Source organism: Gopherus evgoodei, chromosome 18 (genome assembly GCF_007399415.2).
Source record: "Gopherus evgoodei ecotype Sinaloan lineage chromosome 18, rGopEvg1_v1.p, whole genome shotgun sequence".
Classification (NCBI taxonomy): Eukaryota; Metazoa; Chordata; order Testudines; family Testudinidae; genus Gopherus; species Gopherus evgoodei.
In genome coordinates, this window is record NC_044339.1 from 17,934,442 (window position 1) to 17,955,873 (window position 21,432).

Genomic DNA, 21,432 nt, shown 5'->3' on the forward strand with positions numbered 1-21,432 from the left:
AGTTGTTAAGACCCAGTTGCAAATGGGGAACATACCACATTTCAGTGGAGATGAACAAAAAATCTATCTGAATTTATGGGACACTTGGGATGAAAGTTATGGTTTTTAATAATCCTCTCTTCTGCACACATTGGGATGTGAGGCAACAGTTCAACTATTGGAGAAAATCAGTGTCCCAAAGCTACTTCTCCGGTCCCTTCTTCCCCCCTAGCTCTGAAAAGGGACAGAAGATGCCATGGATCATTGTGCAGTGTCCTTCAAGGTGAGGAGTCTGCATGATCAACAAAGATTCCATCGCTTTGGGAAGCTAATTCTTCAGGTAGCATCTCTGTGCCTAGTCCTGCTAACGAGTGGCATGGTGCTGAATCCACAGTGTTTCTGCGACCTGCAAGCTTGATAAAGATACAGACAGTAATGTGCTGGCCTCTTTCTTGTCAGTGTGCACATGTGGAAACATGGTGGCCTGTTAAAGTTAGGGATTAAAGTGTCTGTCTGCAGGAGCCAGGCATGCTGCCCTCCTACTGAAGGGGAGACCAAGAACCAATGCACAGCCATGCCAGATGGGTTGGGTGCTGAGACTTTCTCGGGAAGGCTCTCATGGGAGTTGGAGGAAAGAGAGGAATCCATTCATGTTGGAGGCTGTGGACGGGCATTGGAGCCTGTCTGCATGGATGACAGTAACCCCTGCAGCTGTTACTCTCCCTCTGCTTATAGGAGAATGGCCAGTACATCTATGTAATCATGGCTCAACCAACCAGAAACCTTCATACTGCAGGCACTGATGCAGGGAACACCTGTGAAAGAGCACTCTGTAGTGTGCAGGACGCCAGCAGCCCCTGAGAGATGGGTCCTCAAATCCTGCCTCTCTTTGTGGAGTGAACCCACACTGGATTTGCTAAGTTAGGGGGACAAGGTTTGGTCCAGACAATCTCATATGACCCTTACTCCTGACATGCAACACTGCTCTCTCAATATCTAATTCCTGGCTTGGGGGGGCTCTGAATGTGCCAAGTAGTAGTGTGGGTTTGTCATGTCCCCAAGGGACTGGGATGAGACTACTGTCCCCGAAACTCATCTCACTGATACGCAGAGTTCTCCAGAGGCTTCCATCTGCTCAACCCTTGGCCAGCATCTGTTTAATAAAATGAACCTGAATCATCAAATCTAGGCAGTAAACAAACTCTAAACAACACATCCTCAAAACTAATGATCAGACTCTAGCCATGTGCCAGTTTTGAGTTCTGTCTATGCTGGGGTTTGGTTTTTAATTTTTTTGTTTTTTTAAACTGCAGACCTTCTAGGTGAATTCAAAAATACATTTAAGGACTGCTTGCTCCGAAGGTTACAGCAACAAAACTGACAAATCTGTCACAGTCCAAGCATAGACACAAAGTCAAAGAGCAGCACTGTTGGGAACATTAGGATATAGCTAGACCATGGGTAGGCAAGCTATGGCACACGAGCTGATTTTCAGTGACACTCACACTGCTGGGGTCCTGGCCACCGGTCCAGGGGTCTCTGCATTTTAATTTAATTTTAAATGAAGCTTCTTAAACATTTTTAAAACCTTATTTACTTTACATACAACAATAGTTTAGTTATATATTATAGACTTAGAGAGAGAGACCTTCTAAAAACGTTAAAATGTTTTACTGGCACACGAAACTATAAATCAGAGTGAATAAATGAAGACTCAGCACATCACTTCTGAAAGGTGGTCAACTCGCTGGTTAGGCCTCAACTGGAGTATTGTGTCCAGCATTTCAAGAAAGATGTAGAGAAATTGGAGAGGGTCCAGAGAAGAGCAACAAGAATGATTAAAGGTCTTGAGAACATGACGTATGAAGGAAGGCTGAAGGAATTGGGTTTGTTTAGTTTGGAAAAGAGAAGACTGAGAGGGGACATGATAGCAGTTTTCAGGTATCTAAAAGGGTGTCATCAGGAGGAGGGAGAAAACTTGTTCACCTTAGCCTCCAATGATAGAACAAGAAGCAATGGGCTTAAACTGCAGCAAGGGAGATTTAGGCTGGACATTAGGAAAAAGTTCCTAACTGTCAGGGTAGTCAAACACTGGAATAGATTGCCTAGGGAAGTTGTGGAATCTCCATCGCTGGAGATATTTAAGAGTAGGTTAGATAAATGTCTATCGGGGATGGTCTAGACAGTATTTGGTCCTGCCATGAGGGCAGGGGACTGGACTCGATGACCTCTCGAGGTCCCTTCCAGTCCTAGAGTCTATGAGTCTATGAGTCTATAACCCCTGAGCTAGACCAAGCAGCATCAGAAAGCTGAAGAGATACAGAAGCCGCAATTGAAAAGTAAAAGGAATATTAGGACAGGCTGATGGAAGGCTTATGGACTTGTGTGTTGTGTCGGGACCTGTATTTAAGACCAATTATCAACTGTTTGTAGCTTTATAGTACTTTTGCCAGAGAGAAAGCATCCGCTGCTCTGGATGGAATGCTAGCATTTGTGACCGTGCCAGATAAGTTTCAGATTCTTAATATAGTAATATACTTAGGAGTTCTGTAACTCGGATTTTTCTTTCAGTCTTTCACTTCCAAATCTGACATTTGGGTCAGCTTTTCTAGTCTAATTAAATCTCCATAGAGCTGCCTGCTACTATATTGGAGTATTGGAGATCACAAGTCAGTTGTGGCACATACTGTCCGTAGAGGACATTAATTGTGAGAAGTCAGTCGTGGAGATAACCCAGTTGATCGGTAGGAATTAGGATTAGTCTCTCAAATGGAACCTGGACACACTCTGTCATGAATGATGAGCAAAACTGTGGGCCAAAGTACACAAGCCTTAATGAACCTGGTCTGAATTAATACTGTGACATAAAACCAGATTACTTTCACATGGCTTCCAGTTCTGTTGCCCAGCTAACTTTGTGTCACATAGGCCACCTATCCTGTCGCTGCTGTTATGATATATTGCTTATATTTTTCTAGCATCGAGATGCTAGGGCCCTATGATACTAGGTGCTGTGCAGACATGTAACAAAAAGACTGTATTTGCCCAGAAGAATTTACATTCTAAGTCTAATAGTAACACCTAACCTGAGCTGAATCAGGTTAGTAACACCTAACCTGGACTGGCTACCTTTTGGAGAAAAGATCTCCATCCTGATTCTAATCCCCTTGGCCAGAGTTATTCCAATTAATTTGAAAATTGTTTGGAAGAGATATTTCACCTCCTGCTTCAGGGTTTAAGTCAATCCCTAATTATTAGAGACCAGGATGAGACCTAATGTACGGGACAGTTTACCCCATATATGGTACTGCAGGGTTTCTTTGCACCTTCTTCTGAAACATCTGGTACTGGCCACACCTGGAGCAGGATATTGAACTAGATGGACCTTGGGTCTAGTCTAGTTTGGCAATTTCTAGGTATGTGAAAGACGGCAAGAGGAACATGTTACCCTTCTAGGAGTGCAGAGGGATATGCGAGTGAGACCGTTCTGAGCTGTTGTTCAAATCTCACTGAGGGGAGTAAAACAACATTCGTAGGTACAACCAGGCTGAATCAAATGGATCCGAGGATTGAGGTCTGTCTCGTGTAGTATCCTGACTCCAACTGTGACCCACACCACATGCTCCACAGAAGGTGCAAGAAACCCTGTATTGGGACTTATGGGATCACTTATCCCTGAAGAAAGTTTCCCAATAGGAATCAAGCCCTGAAGTAGAGAGGTTTATATTCCTTCCAAAATGTGTCTTAAAATCGTTGCTCTTGAAACTCTGAATGTTCTTCTTATCAGTATAAATGTTCATTCCTTTATTGCATCCTGATACGCTCTTGACCTCAAAATGGAGTATTTAAAAAGCCTGTTCAGTGGGGTTTTAGGAGAAGGAAGGCCTAGCGACTCTACCTAACAATCTGTCTGCAGTGTAGTTCCTTTCCTCTGGGGTTAGCAGCTTCGCAGCATCATCTCTGGTGACCTCCAGGAATAACAGTGGACATTGGGAATAAACACAGAGGGAGCAGAAAAGCATGAATAACCTTTTCATTTACACATTATAAATGCAGACATGATTGCTCTTCAAGTGGGTGCATTTGTCTCATTGTTTGTACAGACCCATAGGCTGAGTAATTCCCATCAGTAAGCTGTCATTTTGCAAAGGAAAGTAAGGGTTTCTGAAAGGCATCATGTAGGAAAAGAACCAGAGCATCTTGTAAAAGCAGCAAAGAATCCTGTGGCACCTTATAGACTAACAGACGTTTTGGAGCATGAGCTTTCGTGGGTGAATACCCACTTCGTCAGATGCAGAGCGTCTTGGTTTTGCTTCTGTACCATCATCTTGGATACCAACATAACCAGGAGTTCTCTTAAACTGGGGCTGGTTTTTCCCCAGGGCAGGGGATTGGAACCACTTGGTGTTGCCATTTGGGGGTCATTGGCCTGATGGCTGTAGAAATGTTGTCTTCATGGAGCCGAAGCTGATAGGCTGCCAAAATGGTCAGTGGCCGAGGTTTAGATTGCATAATTCAAAAGGACTTTGACAGCTGTATGACTGTGGCTTCTCTCTGATTGCTGATTTTGAACTATGAAATTAGGTGATCTTGGCCTCCCAGTTTCTCTGCTTGCTTTTTCTTGAGTCTCAATGAGCCCGTTAGACATGGAAAGAGTCCAAATCCTCCATCCTGTAAAAGGAAAACTCACCACTGCTCTCGTGAGAATTTGATGTTCAGACTGTTTCACAGCAGATGGGGTGCAGAGGTGTTTGTGTCAGACTGGTTTGTGTTGGGAAAGAGGAAGAATGTAGATAAGGGAGAATTTATATGGAGCAATCTCTGATTCACGTTCTGCTCTCAAACAGAACAACAAATGCTGATGCTGGCCTATCGGTTTTTCCTACAGGCTTCACCAATTACACACGGAGCCCATCGGGGGACATCTTCAATCCAGAACACTACCAGGTGAACCAGGACATGACCCAGCCTTTGAGCCACTACTTCATCACCTCTTCCCATAACACCTACCTCATGGGGGATCAGCTGATGTCTCAGTCTAGGGTGGACATGTACGCCTGGGTGCTGCAGTCTGGCTGCCGCTGCGTGGAAGGTAAAGACAGAGGGAATAACTGTGAGGTAATCAGGAGGCTCCATAGTTTGTGTGTCTTGTCTTTTAGGATAAGAATCATGAGAACAAAGTAGACGGGCTGGGGGAAAGGTTTTGCACAATGTGCATTTCCTGTATAAGCAATGGCAAGACAGGGGTTCTATGACAGCAGTATTTATGGCCTCCTCGCTGGTACGCTTTCCATGACACAGCAGTAGGAAGAGGCTTGAGGTCAGTGTTGTTGTTTATACTCATAAAAAATTATGAATCCATCTTTTAAGGGAGAAGGCTCTTTTTCCAAAGCTATTCTGTGCTAGTTCTCCATTTGCTGCCTAGGGCTTGTGATGTATGGTTGAGCCATTCTGATTCCCTCTCATACAGGGCATTGGTGCACATACATACTAGCCAGGGATTTGCAGCCTTGTGGCTCAGTTGGAGGGAGTCCCAGGTATGGAAAAGGGCATCAAGCTATGAAAACATTGTGACAGCCCTTGCACTCCGCAGTGGGTCTGTTCTTTGTTGTTGGGGAATCAGTCGTGGAGTCTATTAGCTTACTATCCTCTAGGTAGCAGTACCCATGTTGTCCCTGTCTCCAAGGTCTTGACCACTATATAGAGGGTCAGTCTCCAGGAAGTAAGCCTGGCAGCCTGCTCAGGTCGAGGTCTGTGGATGTGGTAACACATTTTCAGGGGAATGAAACATTACATGGAAATATGCCTGTAGATGTGTCTAAGGATAGGGAAAATTCACGGGAGGGACGGAGGTGCTTAGATCTTGGCATTACTGCTACCCTGAGGAGCTCTGCTGAGAATCTGCTCTCTATTCTAGTGCTGAATTCGAATGGGATTTTTATGCTTTAATATCTTTCCCCAGGAAGATATTCCTCCGCACTCACAAAAGAACATCTTTTTTGCTTGGGGCTTTCTCAGCTGAAGGGATCTGGGTCATCTGTTCACAACAGAATTTCATGGCAAGCAAGTGCCTGCAGAGGAAACTGCTCAGCGATCTATAGGGAGAGACACGCATGAGGTGGTGGGGGGGAGGCAAGCCCGCACTCAGCTGCGAGACGGTGGGGGCAGGTGCTATGGCTGGCTTGCAGGTTCTCAGCACCTTTCGCAGAGGCGTGGCCCCAAGTCACTCTTGGCAGGATGACGCTACTGTAATGGGTGGTTATGCTGTTTGGCAAGATGCGCCCAGTACCAGGAAAATCTCTGGCTCTCTTTTTAATGGGTTTGAGTCTGTCTGTCTGTCTGAATTATGTGTTATAACAGGGGTGGCCAAACATGCTGAACTGCATATGATAATCTTCAGAGGTTCAAGAGCTGGGGTGCACCTGCTGAGGCTCAGGGTTTCAGCCCTGCTCCTGCAAAAGCCCTGAGCCCGGGGAGGAGTGCTGCGTGGGGCTGAAGCCCTGAGACCCCCCTCCTCACTGGGTAGAAGGCCCTATCCCACCACCTTGTTGCAAGGCAGAGGTCCCAGGCCTCCCCCACACACACCGTCTTTTAAGTGGAGAACAGGGAGAGCATGGGGGGCTCCGCGAGCCGCACTTTAACTGTAAAAGAGACGCATGCAGCTTGCGAGCCATGGTTTGGACACCCCTGGAGTATGATCTACGATCCTAAGATTGAAAGATAAATGAGACCTTTGTTTCCCCTCTGCAGTTGACTGCTGGGACGGGCCAGACGGCGAGCCAATTGTCCACCATGGATACACCCTCACCTCCAAGATACTCTTCAAAGATGTGATTGAAACCATCAACAAATATGCCTTCATCAGGAATGAGTACGTACCCAGCCTGCTGCTACCTCCTGTGGTATCCCCTGGCTGCATGGTCCTAGATCCCTGTTTAGGCAGCTGATTTAGGTAGCACACTTCTGCAGAAGTGCCAGTGTTTGCAGTGCCATGTTTCTTCCCCAGTACGTTGTTCATGGTGTTCAGCTTATAGGCAGTGGATGTTTTCAGCCGTATCCCATATACCACCAGCCACAGATCTTTGTCTTTTCAGTGGAGGGCATGATGTGCCTCAGTGGAGAGAGCATTAGGGGAGGAGGTTCCTGCTGATACTAGCCCTTACTCAGTACTTTTTAGAGCAGGCCCGTGGGTGCTGATTCCATTTGGCAGCAGGTTTTGGAGCTTTCAAATCTTGTTTTCATTCGACGCTGGAAGGGAAGCCAGACCTTTCTAACATGTCTGCAAAACAGAATAGTGTCAGAATGTCCATTTTCTGATGAAAGCCCAAGCTTTTTGGTTCAGGAAGGCAGTTTTATGTGCTGGTGTGTCTCTCTGTCATGTGGGGGTTAGACCTGGGCTGTGAGAAACCTGGTTTATAAATCCTTACTCTACCTGATTCAGAGTAGAGTTTTGCATCCTGCATCTATCTGATTCAGAGTGAGCAGGGAGAGTTGAACTGGGGTCTCCAACCTCCCAGGCCAGTGCCCAAACCACTAGGCTAAAATATGAGAGAGACTCTTTGGCTTTCTTCCTTCCCTCCCAAAAACCTTCCTGTCAGAACAACCCGCTCTCCAAAACATTTGGGCTTTGTCTAAATGAAGTTTTGTCAAACAGGTGCTGGCCAGCTCTACTAGGGATTTTAAGGGTCTGATAATCTGAGCCAGAGCTCACTGAGGTCAATTGAAATCACTGTTGACTTCATTGAGCATTGATTTAGGTCCCTAAGTGTGCCCTGAAGCCAGTCAGCTATCCTTAATAGAGCTAAGCTGTTCCTGACATCTCAGCTAAAGCAACGTTACTATACATGCTGGTGTCTTGAAAAATCCCAGCTGTTTGCAAGAGGGTTTTGGGATACAAAAGAACAGAAGGCAACAAAGTTAGCTTCCAAAATGCCTTTAAAATGCTGGTAACTCCTAGTGCCATTAAGGAAAGATACCTCTTTGGGGGGTAACTGGGACCTTGTTACCATTAATTATTTATGTTTTATTTATTTGTTAGTAAGGACCAACAGTTGGCTTTCCAGAGAAAAGCAAAGGCATTGGGATTTATGGGTCTTTTCCTCCCCAGTGCAAATCTCCTAGGACAGTACAGACTGGTGCAAAATCAAACTAAGATGCAAGCTTTTGGCAAAAGCTCTAAGGTCAAATTAACTACCAGTCTGGGGGTTTGTCCTGTGTGTTTTTTGTCCAGGTCAAAATGTAATTTCTCCTTCTAATGCAGTGCTTTGAGGTGCTAGGTGATAGAGCAGACACTTGTATCCCACCATCTGCGTTACTTTCAGAAATCACACTTTAAAAAAAATCCCTTTGTGTGTTGGATTCTGCACTTGTCCCAGAATCATGTCACCTGTAAGCTAAACAGGAATCCATCTGGCTTTGGTTTATATATAGTGCCGATCACCTTGGTTTCAAAATTCTATGAATTCTCCTTGACGAGTTCTAAGGAGTGCAGTGTGATTTCCTAGCCTCAGCCAGAAGGACCCAAAAATAGATGCTGAAAATGAAAAATAATGCTGGAAATTGATGGCCTTCCAAGATGTGCCCTTTACAGGATGCTGTCTAGGTTGTTAGACCTTGATAATGAACTTGTTTTGGCAGTAGTTCCACTTGTGTGTATGTTTCTTTTTGGTGGTCTTTACTTAACAATAATCTAGAGTTTAGCTTCAAACTGAGTCCTGCTCTCCAAGTAACAATGTGCTGTTGTAGGTGGTCCACATATCTTTGATGCTGTTCCCGTTTGGGAGCAGTCTGGACTTAATCTTTCCAAATCCTAAACCTTCTGTCTGTATTTCCAGTTTGGAAAAAAATGGAAGAACTCTAGACATGGTCCAAAGCCCATTGAAGTCCATAGAAATACTCTCACTGATTTAAACTGCTCCAAAGATCACTGATCTGTTAGCAGAAGCATGCATCCCCAAGAACATCCAAATGAATGGTGTCATATAAATAGTGTCTGTTGGCTCTGGTTTGCCCACTTTCCATTTCTATAGTGAGGTGGCTGATTATAAGACCTGAGAATGTCTGTGCTGGATAAATTGGGTGGTATTTCATACTCTGTTTATCGAGCTGCCATCATTTTTATGGGACTTTCCATCTCACTGTTTATCACCTCTGAATGTCTTGTCTTTGGAAGAGTGATTCATATCTGTTTTTTTTAAATGGGTCTGGAGCCCTGCCGTGATCATGAATAAGGCACCATTAGAATTTGCCTGTGTACTTGTCAACAAGCTACTTATGACTCCTGTCGCTATTATGCAATTGTCAGACAATGAAATATGCTATGAGTAAAGTGAGGCTGTTAGAGACCAGATGAGTGGTAAGCATTTTAATAGAACAGTGTTCCCAAACTTTAACAACCTGTGAACCCCTTTCACTATAATGTCAAGTCTCGCGAACCCCCTCCTAAAAATGAATATTTCCAGGGATTTTCTCCTTCACCTGAGTATAAATTATAAAAGCAGGGGCTCCGTGCTTCTGACTCTGTGCTGCCCAGGATCCCTAGGGACAGCTCTGTCCGCCATTAGGGAATTGCTTCCTGAGAACCCCCTGTAACATTTCGCAAACCCTCCAGGGGTTCACGAACCCCAGTTTGGGAACCACTGTAATAGAAGAATCCTTTGGGGTCCGGAATACCGACTGAAAATAATTTTGATTTTTTAACAAATGAAATGAAATTGTTTGTTGCAAACCTAAAAAAACAAGTAAAAATGACTTTGTACCAAAGTGTATGATGATTAGTAGTGTGGTCAAGTGAATAGGATGCAGGTCTGGCATTTAGAAAAGCTTGGGCAAGTCACTTTACTGCTCACTGCCTCAATTTCCCAATACAGGATAATGATGCTGACTTTCCTTGGTAAAAGCACCTGTAGATTTATGGATGAAAATCTCTAGATGAGTGACTATTAAACGTAACACTTTCTATAGTGCTTTTATTCTCTCAAATCCAGGAACAGTCTCCATGGAACCATTTTGTGAGAAGCACATAGGCAAACGTTATTCCCAGACATGAAAACCAAGATATGCTGAGAGGTTGCAATTAGTTTTGGATCTGTAACAGGACACTACCCTGTACCCTGGTTGGCTGAATCAATCCCATAAGAGTATCAGTAACTGTCCCTAGTCAGACTGAGCTGCTGAACTGGTTGGATTTAAATGGTTCTTTCTCCATCAGCTCTATAAAAAGCTGACTGTGCAGATGATGTTTCCTGGTTGCTTCTTTTCCAGGTATCCTGTTGTTTTATCCATTGAGAACCACTGCAGCGTTCTTCAGCAGAAGAAGATGGCTCAGTATCTGATCGAAATCCTAGGGGACAAGCTGGACCTGTCTTCAGTGCGCAATGAGGATTCCACCAAACTGCCTTCCCCAGAAAGTCTTAAAGGAAAGATATTAGTGAAGGTAAAAGACCTGCTTGTGTTTGCTCTCTAGTTCTCTTCTTTGGTGGTTTTAAGCTCTTTTTGGGTTATGAACCCCTTGCAACTTCACTTAAATCAGCTCATTAGAGGTGCTCTCAAGTCACAGAACTTGGATCCAGATTTCAAATTGCTCAAAATTCCACCTGGGATTTTGGTTCCTCTCTCTAGAACGAGTAGCCATTATTCACACTGGGGTCCGGGTTTGGATTCTGAGCCACACTCTTGGGTTTGGATTGTGGGAGAAGCTCAGCACCTGGCAGGGGTAGTTCCTAGCACTGGGAAGGACTGAAAATGGGCACAGATGTCCCAAGAGACTGTGATATTAGGCTCACCGTCAGACGATGGCTGTGTCCATAACTGGAGCTGATTTACTGTCCGATGACTGGGGAGAGGCTCAAAGCTGACGTTTCTCACGGCGGTGCCTAGGGAAGCTCCGTGGGCACTGTCTTTGGAGTGAGTGCGCTTCGAAAATAGCTCTCCGCTGCAGCTGAACCACCAACATTTTTGCAACCAGGCTGTGTGGGAAGGACCTGCCAGCTGTATAAAGGGTGTGGAAAAATGTCCATCACGCCGTCTCAGGTGGGGCTGAAGAGCAATCTCCGGGGGGGAGGTTTGTTTTTTATTTTTAGTGTAGCTCTGGCTGAAGAGAACTTCCCCTGACATAGCACCTACAGCCAGACATTCCTGAAAAATTTGTCAACTTTTTGTTGAATTATTTTTTGCAGTTTTGAAAACTGAAATTTCAGCCAAAAAGTGTCAACAGAAAATTGCAATTTGGAAAAGTTCAGCCAGCTCTACTCATAATACATGATACAGCTTTTCTCACTTCTAAGGCTGGTAAAAACCCAGGTGATGATCCAGATGAAACACAGCTAATGGGGACGGTAGGAAGAAGGACTTGAATGTGCTTGTCATACCATCCCTTTGCACCCTCCCCATCACCTTTTATCAGTGGGTAATTGAGTGCCTGTTGCTCTGTTCTTGCACTCCCTGCTGCCTTTGCTATGGTAGGGTGGTGATCAGAGCATCGTTCACTCAACTCAACTAGGAGGTTCTGTTTTTATAACCCAAATTAAGGTAAATGTGTCTGGCTGGCTCTCACTGTAGGCTTGAGGTTTCCTGTATTCATTTTACATTTGCACAAAACATCACAGTTTCTCGCTTGGATATTAAGTTGCTCTTCTGTGAAGTGGAAGATGTCACCTGTATGTGTGTGTTTGTGTTTTATACGAGTGAGCATTTTTCAGGCCGGTAGTTTGTGATGTCGACTCTGATGCCTCTGGGTATCTTTTGGTGGGGGGGAAATAAATAAGAGGTGACAAGGTTATAGGATTTACAATCCTGGTTCACTGCACCTGCTCATGCTGTAAATTATTTTAACAAATTGTTTGCAAGAGTGTTTTCTTGCACCAAGACTCTGGCTGATATCTTTTCTGCTTCCTTGGGGGAGGAGCACATAAGTGCCTTTAATGCTAATGTCTCATTGAGAGGGATATGTTCCTAACTGGCATGAACGGCCCCTCAGGCTGACGTAATATAAGAGCTGTTCTCTGTTAAGTGTAAAGCAGTGTAGCTGTTTCAGGGAGCCTGTGTTATCTATTGGCTCAGTAATGCAGTCACTGACATGAAACTTTCAATGAGGCGTTTTCCATGTAAACAGTTTTCCTTACCTCCACAGCCGTTCCGGCTCATTTTGGAAATGTCTTAAACTTTTAGGTCTATTGTAGGTGCTTTCTTACAGTCCAGATGAAAGGGAAGGGTGCTAATTTGGCAGGTCTTGTGGCTTCATTGGAACGCCAGGGTCAAACTTCTGTCCTTTGCTCACTGTAGCTTAAGGAGTACCTGGGTACCCCTCAGAGGAACTCATGTGTGGGAGAAGGGATGTGTTTTCTCTTGCTGAGGAAGGCTCCGAGTGATCTGATCTGTTAAGGGTCACCTATGTGTGGAGGGGTGGGATGCAGAAAAGGGGGAGATCCGTGATTGTGACTACCTCTGACGCCATTTCTGAAAGAGAATCTTAGGTGGTAAATCATACAGTGTAAAGCTGATAGTTGTCCCTTGTGACTTACTGCCCAAGCTGTTGCCTTGCACAAGTTTGTTGTATGGATGCAATTTCAGACTGAAGGCTTCATTGAAGGGAAGGTTTGTGGTCTAAGCAATGTTAGAGCCAGAGAAGAGCTCTGGGGTCAGCTCCTGGCTCTATCTCTCACCCACTGAGGCACCTAGGCCAACCACTTCCCAAAGTAGGACTGCTTCTCCCCCCCCCCGCCATACTTCGCCCCTCGTGCATGGACATAGAGCTTACCTGTGCAGCCGGATGACAATGTGCACAGTCGCATCCATTGCCTGGTTGAAAGGAGTGTTTGTATTTGGTCCCTAGTTCTTTTCAAAGCCAGGGCTGATCCATCTGACTCTTCCTTAAGGCACTATAAATAGTCGCTGCTTAAAGTAGGTTTTACCTGTCTAGATAAATAACTCTTTGACTACAGCTAAATTCAGCATCTCTGTGGAATCCTTCCAGCATCAATCAAGAGCTAATGCCATGTGTGAAGTAGCCTGTAAAATTTGCCTCGGGAGGACAGGGCCAGTCTTGGATCAACAGTATATTTTTTTTCATCTCTGTGCTTGGCTAACTTGTCTCTTCATTCTCGATTGGGTTCCTGTTATCTACGTGTTGTGCAAGTAACAGGGCAGAGGCACAGTAGGATGCTAGCCATGACTGGCAGTAGATTCCAGATGTGCATCCAAACCAGCCATCCCAGCCATTCTGCACCTTTTACTGGAAAAACTAAATGTATAAAAACAAAGTCTCTTGAAGTCCATCTATGTTCTTAGATTTACAAGATGGTAAGTCAAACATAGCAATGTAAGGGTGGAAATAGAAATGATTTTTCTTTATCCTACTCTCAACATTTAATGGTAGGTTTCCAGTGTAGCTCATGAGGGAGATTCATTTTACATGGTGCTGAGTGCAGGCCCCAAACACTGAAAAATAAATCACTTTTGTTTGTGGAGGTTTAAATATTAATGCAGCCATGCAGCCTTCCTCACTCCATTCTGCGAGCCTTTCTCCTCCTCTCCAGTCAAGAATGATAATGGCTTTTTAGCACCTCTTTTATCCTGGGAATCCAAATAACTTTACAACTATTTGTTAGTTAACTCAAACCTCTCTGTGCTATACCTACGTTGCCTGCCATATTCTTGAACTGGTTCCATGGTTCAAAGATGGAGTTTTTCTTTGTTTCTTTTAACCTGCTTAGGTCTGGGTTTCATTTCTGGTGCACAAGACACTGACATCTCCATAACAGATGCAATAGGTGAATCTCAAGACTATTAGAGTCCATTAGATACTTAGCACAAGTTCCTCAAATCTTGTCATTTCCTAGGCACCTGCTAACAAGAAATAACTTTCAGCTGCTTTTAACTTATTCAAGGCTAATCTATCCAAAGGGCCACTGGAAATGTCAGGGATGTTTTTAGAGATGGAATGAAACCAGAACAAATGGGTTAAGGGTATGTTATGGTGGCACAATTGTGCTGCTACATCACCATAGTGTAGATGCATCCTACACCAATGAAAGGGGTTTTTCCATTGACGTAGGAAGTCCACCTCTCGGAGAGGCGGTAGCTGGGTCAGCAGAAGAATTATTTCATCAATCTAGCCACGTCTACACAAGGGGTTAGGTCAACCTAACTGCAGTTCTCAGGGCATGATATTTTTTCATAGCCCTGAGCAACATAGGTAGATCAATCTAATTTTTAAGTGTAGACCAGGCCTAATATAACACAGAATGAAGCAGAGAGACACACTGGTGAGTGCAGATATTGTGGTGAGTGCCCTGGGACTGAGATGAGCTAGGCTCCAATCAGCTACTCTCTGAGTTGGGATGGCCACCTGGCTTAGATCAAGGCTGACCACTCGAAACTTGTGCCAATCTTTGAGGTTTGAGAAAAACCCTGGGGCAACCTATTTCTATGGCTTTATTTCTCTATCTCCTGTATTCTTCACATCCTTCTCACTTCAAGTTTGACTTACCCCATACCAAAGAAGTGCAAGGAATCTCATGAGACATATGGTTCTGTGCAGGGGATGAACTGCCATAGAGTGGCATGATGGTCTCAAACCAAGCCTTCACCTCAGACTGATCCAAAAATGAATGCTGCTTGCCCAGCTCAGTTCAGCAAGGCTATAAGTACCTGTCTTCAGGAATAATCGCACTGCAGCTGATATTACTTATCTTTCACAGAATCACAGAATATCACATTTATCTATTAAATGTCCGCAGTTTCAATATGAATTACTTTACCTTTGCTGCTATTCTCGTAGAGTCAGAAATGCTGGGGCACTGGGCTGACACACTCTGTACTTCTGGTGGTGTGAATATTTTCTTAGTAGGTCAAAGAGTTTCTGCTGGGGCTGTACAGGTTAATTGGTTTAATTGTACATGCTGAGTTTGCTTTTATGCTGGCAAGTATTGGTGACTGCCCTTTTGGATGAAATGAAATCCCTTTCCTGTGTGGACTGAACGGAGAGGGCAGCTGGAGACTCAGCTGTTTAAATAATATCACCAGCTCCTGCTCATCCTTTTGCTGCCATTTCAGCTACTGGAAATGGTGATCGGCATCCGTTGAGGAGATTTAAGCTCCCATTAAATCCTGCCCTTCAGCAGCAGCGATGACTCTTAGTCCAGAAGGCTCTGAAAGGTTCCATGATTCTACCCTTTCTTGAAAAAGCTCCAAGTCACTTTCAAACTTTCAAGCATCTGTCCAGGTCACTGCCTGAAGCTGTAATTCAGGCTCATTCCCCTCTGCCACCCTTTACTCTGTGAGTTGGGGCACATGTAGAAGAATGCTATGATGTCTGGAGTCCCCACTCATAGCAGCTGCTGTGAGGGGCAATAGCAGCTAGGTTTAGAGGAAGGAGAGGGAGATGGGCAGCAATGGAAGGGAAGGTATCTCCTTTGGGCAGGCAGGATAGATGGGCACTATCCTTTTTCTAGGTGTATATGTAATGTGAGAATGAAGCTAGGCTTTTCCAAGCCATGTCCACTCACCAATGAAGGATTCTGTCCCCTTTTCGGTCTGAGATTCCATTGCCAGACCTTCAGAACTTCTCATCATGCGTGAGCTCCCATTGGGAACCTCTGGAGTGGCTGGACACTGAACTTTTCTGAAAATCTGGCCCCAAGCAGCAGCTCTCCTCATAACCATTTCCTCCCTGACTAGGTTTCTTGCATTAGTTCAGTCCACCTTGGGCCAAGGCAAGAATTACAGCAAAAGGACCAAGAAGGTGGAACGCTTTCTTCCCTACAATACGGACTAAAGGAGAGTCCTTTCTTGTTCTTGAGCGGGTCACTTGACAACCTTAAACTTAATTGAACCCATGATATATGGTCTCCACAGGCCCCAGAAAACCTGTCTGGACTCCCAGCCATTCTCATGTCTTCAGTTGCACATTATCATTTTCCTCTCATCGTACCAAGAGATGCATCTTGACCTGCCTGTCTAATCCTTTTGTTTTCCAGGGCAAGAAACTTCCAGCCACCATCAGTGATGATGCAGAGGAAGGGGAAGTGTCTGATGAGGACAGTGCTGATGAGATTGATGATGACTGCAAACTAATGAATGGAGATGTAAGTGAAACGGATACGTGAATACAAGTGTATATTGCCCTGTTCCACTGCGGTGGGATGAATGCTGAGTTCTGGAATGAGAAAGTAGGTTCAGGCAGATAGGGTTCTCAAAGTTTGTGAGACTGTTTTTAAGGGGTGTGTGTGTGTGCGTGTGTGTGTGCGTGCGCGTGCAGGTTGCTTGGTACCTTGGTGGGTTGTATAGTGGAGTATTCGTCCAAAAAATTTGAGCCCCCTTTCAGTGCTTCCCATCCCATCTCAAACTGGGCCTTCTCTGGAGAATAAATTCCCCAGCTTCAGTGGTCCTTTTATTGAGCACTTTTTGACATGCCGAATGCTGTGCTTAGTTGGCTTTAACTGTACAAAAGTGTTAAAAGGAAAATAAGCTGTTCATTTCTGCTTACTTCAGCCTGAAAACACCTTATTCATTCGTCCCTTTTTAGAAGTAAAATTCTTCTGACACTTGCTCTTCTGGTATTCAGTGAGTATGGCACTGCAGCTTATGGAAACTTAATATAAAAGGGACAGCAGAAACCTTTAATAACATTAAACAAAATTGCCTTGGACATGTGTCACATTTGCGGCCCTTTATTTTTGCCCTTTAGACTATTTCCTTCTCTCCTACTGTGAGTGCAATTGTTTTGTTTTAGGACTAGAAGAGAAACCTCTCCTTAGAGCCGTGCTAGCATGGAAGAGGGGGAGGACCTTGAAATCCATCTTAAGGAGGAGAATTGGTTTTGTTTAGTTATATTTCTACTGTAGCACGCTTAATTTTTTCCCCTTGATCTTGAGATCTGCGATGTTTTGACACTTTGCTCCTATGATTTTGTGTCTCCCTCTGCCTGGCATTACATCCATTCAAAGTGGAAGGTACTGTACACCTACGGTGGTGGTAGAGGTTAGGCTGCCGGCCTTTATACTGGAATCAGTCCTGTTACCAGGGAGTGAACATGTGGAGCAGGGAAGAAAAAATTGTTGGAGGGTATTGAGGTGAAAAGCAAACCAAATTGTACTACAAGTCCCACAATCACATGAACTAGACAATCTGATCCCCCGGCCTTTATGGTTGTGTATACGGAGGAGCTAGAGATACCCACGTGTGCAGACTTCAACCCAAACTGAACTGAGCTTTTTTACTGCCATTGGCCAGGTTCATGCAGCTTGTTGTTCTTCTCCCTCCTGTTTTCCCACCTGCCTTTGTCTTCGTTCGCTGGATTCGTCCCGTATCAGAAAGCAACAAGGGAGCCAGTTCCACATCCCTGCTGGAACCAGGAAGTGTTTCAAGAACCTGTTTTCGCAGGCTTTCCGGCCTCCTTTATTAGACAGTTCAAGTAAACACTCGTGTTTCTGGATGCTTGCTCAAAAGCAAACTTTTGTAACTCTCCCATTGGTAGCTTTTCTCAAGCCCTCTTTGACACAGCTCTCACGTGAGCTTTTGTCTAAAAGAAGGAAGTTTTCCTTCTTCAAACAGGCAGAGAGAGCTGGAAGCTAGTAAGAGAAACATTCTTCCTTATAAAGAGACTTGGCTGCTTTCCCTGCTACATCTTAGAGCTGGGCACATTACTTTCCATAAAGCCCCTGCCTTGCTTACATCTTTGTCTTCATTAACTAACAATTTGTTTTAATCTGACTTGTGCCAACATCTGGGATTCCAGATTTGCTAGACCCAGCTCACGTTAGAGTGAGGCTTTGGAAAGCATGGGAAATGACAACTTGTCTCCTGATGGAATTAATCAGGACATTCTAAGGCCCATTAAGCAAACACAAACTGTGTGTGTGTGAGGGTGTTTAAAACCTTCCAAAGATCTGAAGTTGGGAGTTGCTCCATGTAAACTGCATTGCTAGAGAAGGGAACCGTGTTTCCATCTCTGTTCCCCCAAACTATTCCTCACCTCAGTCGTTCAGCAGCCTGAATGGAAGAAGGGAGCAGGAACATGCAATAAATCCTGCCTTTTAACTGTGGAAGGCCTGATTCTCCAGCTGCTCCCATTCCAGTTGAATCCTGCAGGCACTGTGGCTGCAGACACAAGCTCTTCCATAGCAAATAGTTGTTTTGAGCTCTTTATATTCCCTCAGACTTGATGTGCAATAGAAATGCCATGTTTTATTCAGCCGTTGTGGGTGTGCAAACCTTGAACTGCCTTGAGAATGGCAAAGTGCAGTCACTGTCATGAAATAGATCAGACTTTTTGGAAATGAATACTACAGAATGGAGCCTGCACTAGTCAGGTCTCCAAGGAATCACCTCAATACCAGCCATTTCCAGGTAGCATATCAATGGTTTGGTAACAGAGTCCATGCCACATGAGCAGCCTTGCTGACAAGCGATTTTGATTCCATTCAACTAGAAGTTGTTACATTTTTATTTATTTATTTAATTTGCAAAATGTTTAACTTTCATTCCATTGTGGCTTCAGGTTAGGGCTTCACACGTATCTGCTGTGAAGCCCAACACTGGGCACTCTTATAATTGCAGATAACTGACAATGTTACTGTATTTCATAGTGTACAAACTAAGAGGCGGCTGGGCTATTAGCATGGGGAGCAGTAGTTAATAATAGTCCATTAGAGCAAAGCCTCAGTCCATTTCTTTTGCCTCATTTTCTTCTTATTTTTCCCCCTTGATGTACTGTTTTAGTTTGTGTTGCCTCTTGTTGTGCCCTCGTTTAATGACCATATTTCATTGATAGGCTTCTACCAATCGGAAGCGAGTAGAGAATATAGCAAAGAAGAAACTTGACTCGCTGATAAAGGAATCCAAAATCCGTGATTGTGAAGATCCAAACAATTTTACAGTCACCACTCTGCCACCATCTGGGAAACTCAGCCAAAAGTCGGACATCAAGAAGGTGAAAATCCTTTGTCTTTCTCAACCCATATCAGAGTTGACTTTTCAGTTTTCTCTCTCTTCCCCTGATATACATTAGTACAATAAATTTTAAGAATAATGAAGGTCTACATTTCCAGAGCTGCATGCTTAAAGGCTTCTAAACACACAGTCAGACTCCCAAATTGAACTGACTTGGCTTACGGGTGCTGAGCACCTGCAACTCTCATGACACCCATGGGATTGAAGCATGCACAACCCCTTTATTAAATTAGATCTCTTCTATTTGGGCCATTGGATATGGATTTAGAAGCCTAACTTCAGGCCCTCAGCTCTGCCCTCTTTCCCTTTTTTGGCTTAATCGGTGTGTCTTGTTCTTTCCTTTTAAAAACCAATAGTCTTTTAGCCTGAAGAAGGTGTGTTACTGTAATAACCAGCATGACTTTTGATTTGGGAGCATTCCAAAGTGTGTTGATCTCAACTTATAAATCATGAAACTTTTTATAAAAAAGTATAGGTTACTGTGATTGATATTTTTCCTTATTAAAAATGCTGGCTGCATGGGAGCCTTGACTGCCCATTTGAATATTAATTTTGCAGAATTCTAGTTCTGTGGTGCTTTCTGCAGCAGACAAGACCACGAAAAGACTAATAATATTCCAGCTGTTGATGCCAAGTCCCACTGGAATCCCTTGTTTCTTCTCTGAGTGTGTGCTGCAGTAGCCGTTGTGTGCCTGGGAGATGTCCTTGCTGGCAACATAACAAATTTGTGCCTCATGTTGAATGCGCTGTGTTGAACTTCACCATATGCAATAGCTAAATATAGACCGGAGTCACTCTTTGTATTTGCAAAGACATCTCATCATGGAAATTTAAAGAATCAGCAGCTAAAGCCTGCTGTTGTTTGAAATCCGTGGCAAAACTCCAGTTCTAGTTTGACTTCAGTGAGGGGGAATGATAAACCATATTAATTAACAATGGTTGAACCCTCACCACCCCAAAAACTGTGGCAAATAAGGCCAAACCTGCCTCTTTTTTAAAAAGTCAGATGCTGATCTCAAAGCTCTTGGGATCAGAAATTGGAAAGAAACCATACTGGGAACCTCAAGCATTAAAAAATCAGGTGTTGGCCCTTCTCCTCCACCCCAAATTATGAATTTTTGTAATACTTTTGAGTTTCTTTTTATTTGCCTTCTGATTTTGAGCCTTTATGATTCACATTATCCAGCTTCTCTCTGCAATCGTGAGATCTAAAAACTTACCTTTTATTAAGGAAGGTGTAGATTCTCGTCTAATCACATGACTCCAGAAGCTAGGCCTTTACAGACAGACTTGCAATAACATGTCAGGAGTTGGCAACACCTAGGAGTTCTAGACAGCCAGCTTTCTTGGGAGATTTCTATTAATTATTGTTCTGGTGTCCTTAATCATGCAATTAAATTGCATGGAAATCACTGTGATTTACTCCTCTGATTGCCCCTAACTTTAATTAACTATAGGGGTGCTTGTGAAATTGGGAGAAGTAAAAACTTCAGTGAATCTCTTTTTCTGATTGGCTTCAGTTAATGTCATGGAAGTAGCCAGGCTCTTAGGAGTGAGTCATCAGGAAAGCCTGTAATATTTCCATCCTGCATGTCCTTCCATATGCCCATGAAGGACCTAGCTGCAGTAGGTTGACAGTTTGTTATAACTGGCAGATATCATTCCCAAAACAGCCTCTCTGTCTGTCTGTCTCTATCCCACAGCCCCTTGGTCTCTTGCATGTAAGTCTAAAGCAGCCTTGACAATGTGTATATTAACCAACAGGAAGCTTCCAGTACGTAGAGGTGATTGGGAAGTAAGTAGGTGGAAGAGTGGGAAAATTACAGGGATGGCATTGGAGGTCTGTCAAAACGGAAGCTCTGCAATCTATCTTCAGCTGCATCATGTTGCAAAGTAGACAGGTCAGAGCCTGTCCTGCCTGGCTCTAAGCTATACCCCCAACTGAGCGAGTGAGCTCAGGTAAACCCGGTTTTATGGGTTGTGTGTGTGTGTGGACAGTAGTGGGATTGGGCTAAAACCGAGGTGAGAGCCTGGAGTTAAGCCTGCAGTGCAGCCGTACCCTGTGTGACACACCTGCCTGAACTGCCAAATGCAGGGCGAGTGGAGGTGGCTGGTTTTATTAGTGTGAGTTGTATTAATAGCCGACTACAAGAGAGCTGCTGGGCTGTATTTTTAGAGTAACAGCATGCTTTTGTTTGTAAATAGGGACACCCGCATGTTGCTTAATCTTACAGAGCAACTGAAGCTGCCTAGAGAGCTCTGAAAGCCCTTCTATTTAAGGCAGCTCGGCTCTTATGTCATACTCTGGTATTTCAGTTCCTGGGGGGGGGGGGCTTTCTGCTTTGATGCATGGGGACATTCTGTTGCAAAGAGCTCCTTTTGTTCCTTAGCAGGCTCTGTCTGTTGACTGCTCTAATGATAATACTTTGCCTTCCCTAGTGCTTTCCATCCCTAGATCTCAAAGCCCTTTGCAACCATTAACAAATGAATCTTCACAGCCCA

At 44.2% G+C, this 21,432-nt stretch overlaps 1 protein-coding gene across 6 annotated transcripts in view; it reads left to right on the forward strand.

The window, feature by feature from the left end:
• The window catches only part of PLCH2 (phospholipase C eta 2), a 323,217-nt gene that overhangs the window by 255,818 nt on the left and 45,967 nt on the right, over positions 1 to 21,432 (forward strand). For all 6 annotated transcript variants that reach the window (XM_030537215.1, XM_030537214.1, XM_030537218.1 and 3 more), the window contains 5 exons: positions 4,868 to 5,071; positions 6,730 to 6,850; positions 10,243 to 10,414; positions 15,957 to 16,064; positions 18,752 to 18,910. In XM_030537215.1, the coding sequence (XP_030393075.1) occupies positions 4,868 to 5,071; positions 6,730 to 6,850; positions 10,243 to 10,414; positions 15,957 to 16,064; positions 18,752 to 18,910 (764 nt within the window). The remainder of the gene's footprint in view (positions 1 to 4,867; positions 5,072 to 6,729; positions 6,851 to 10,242; positions 10,415 to 15,956; positions 16,065 to 18,751; positions 18,911 to 21,432) is intronic.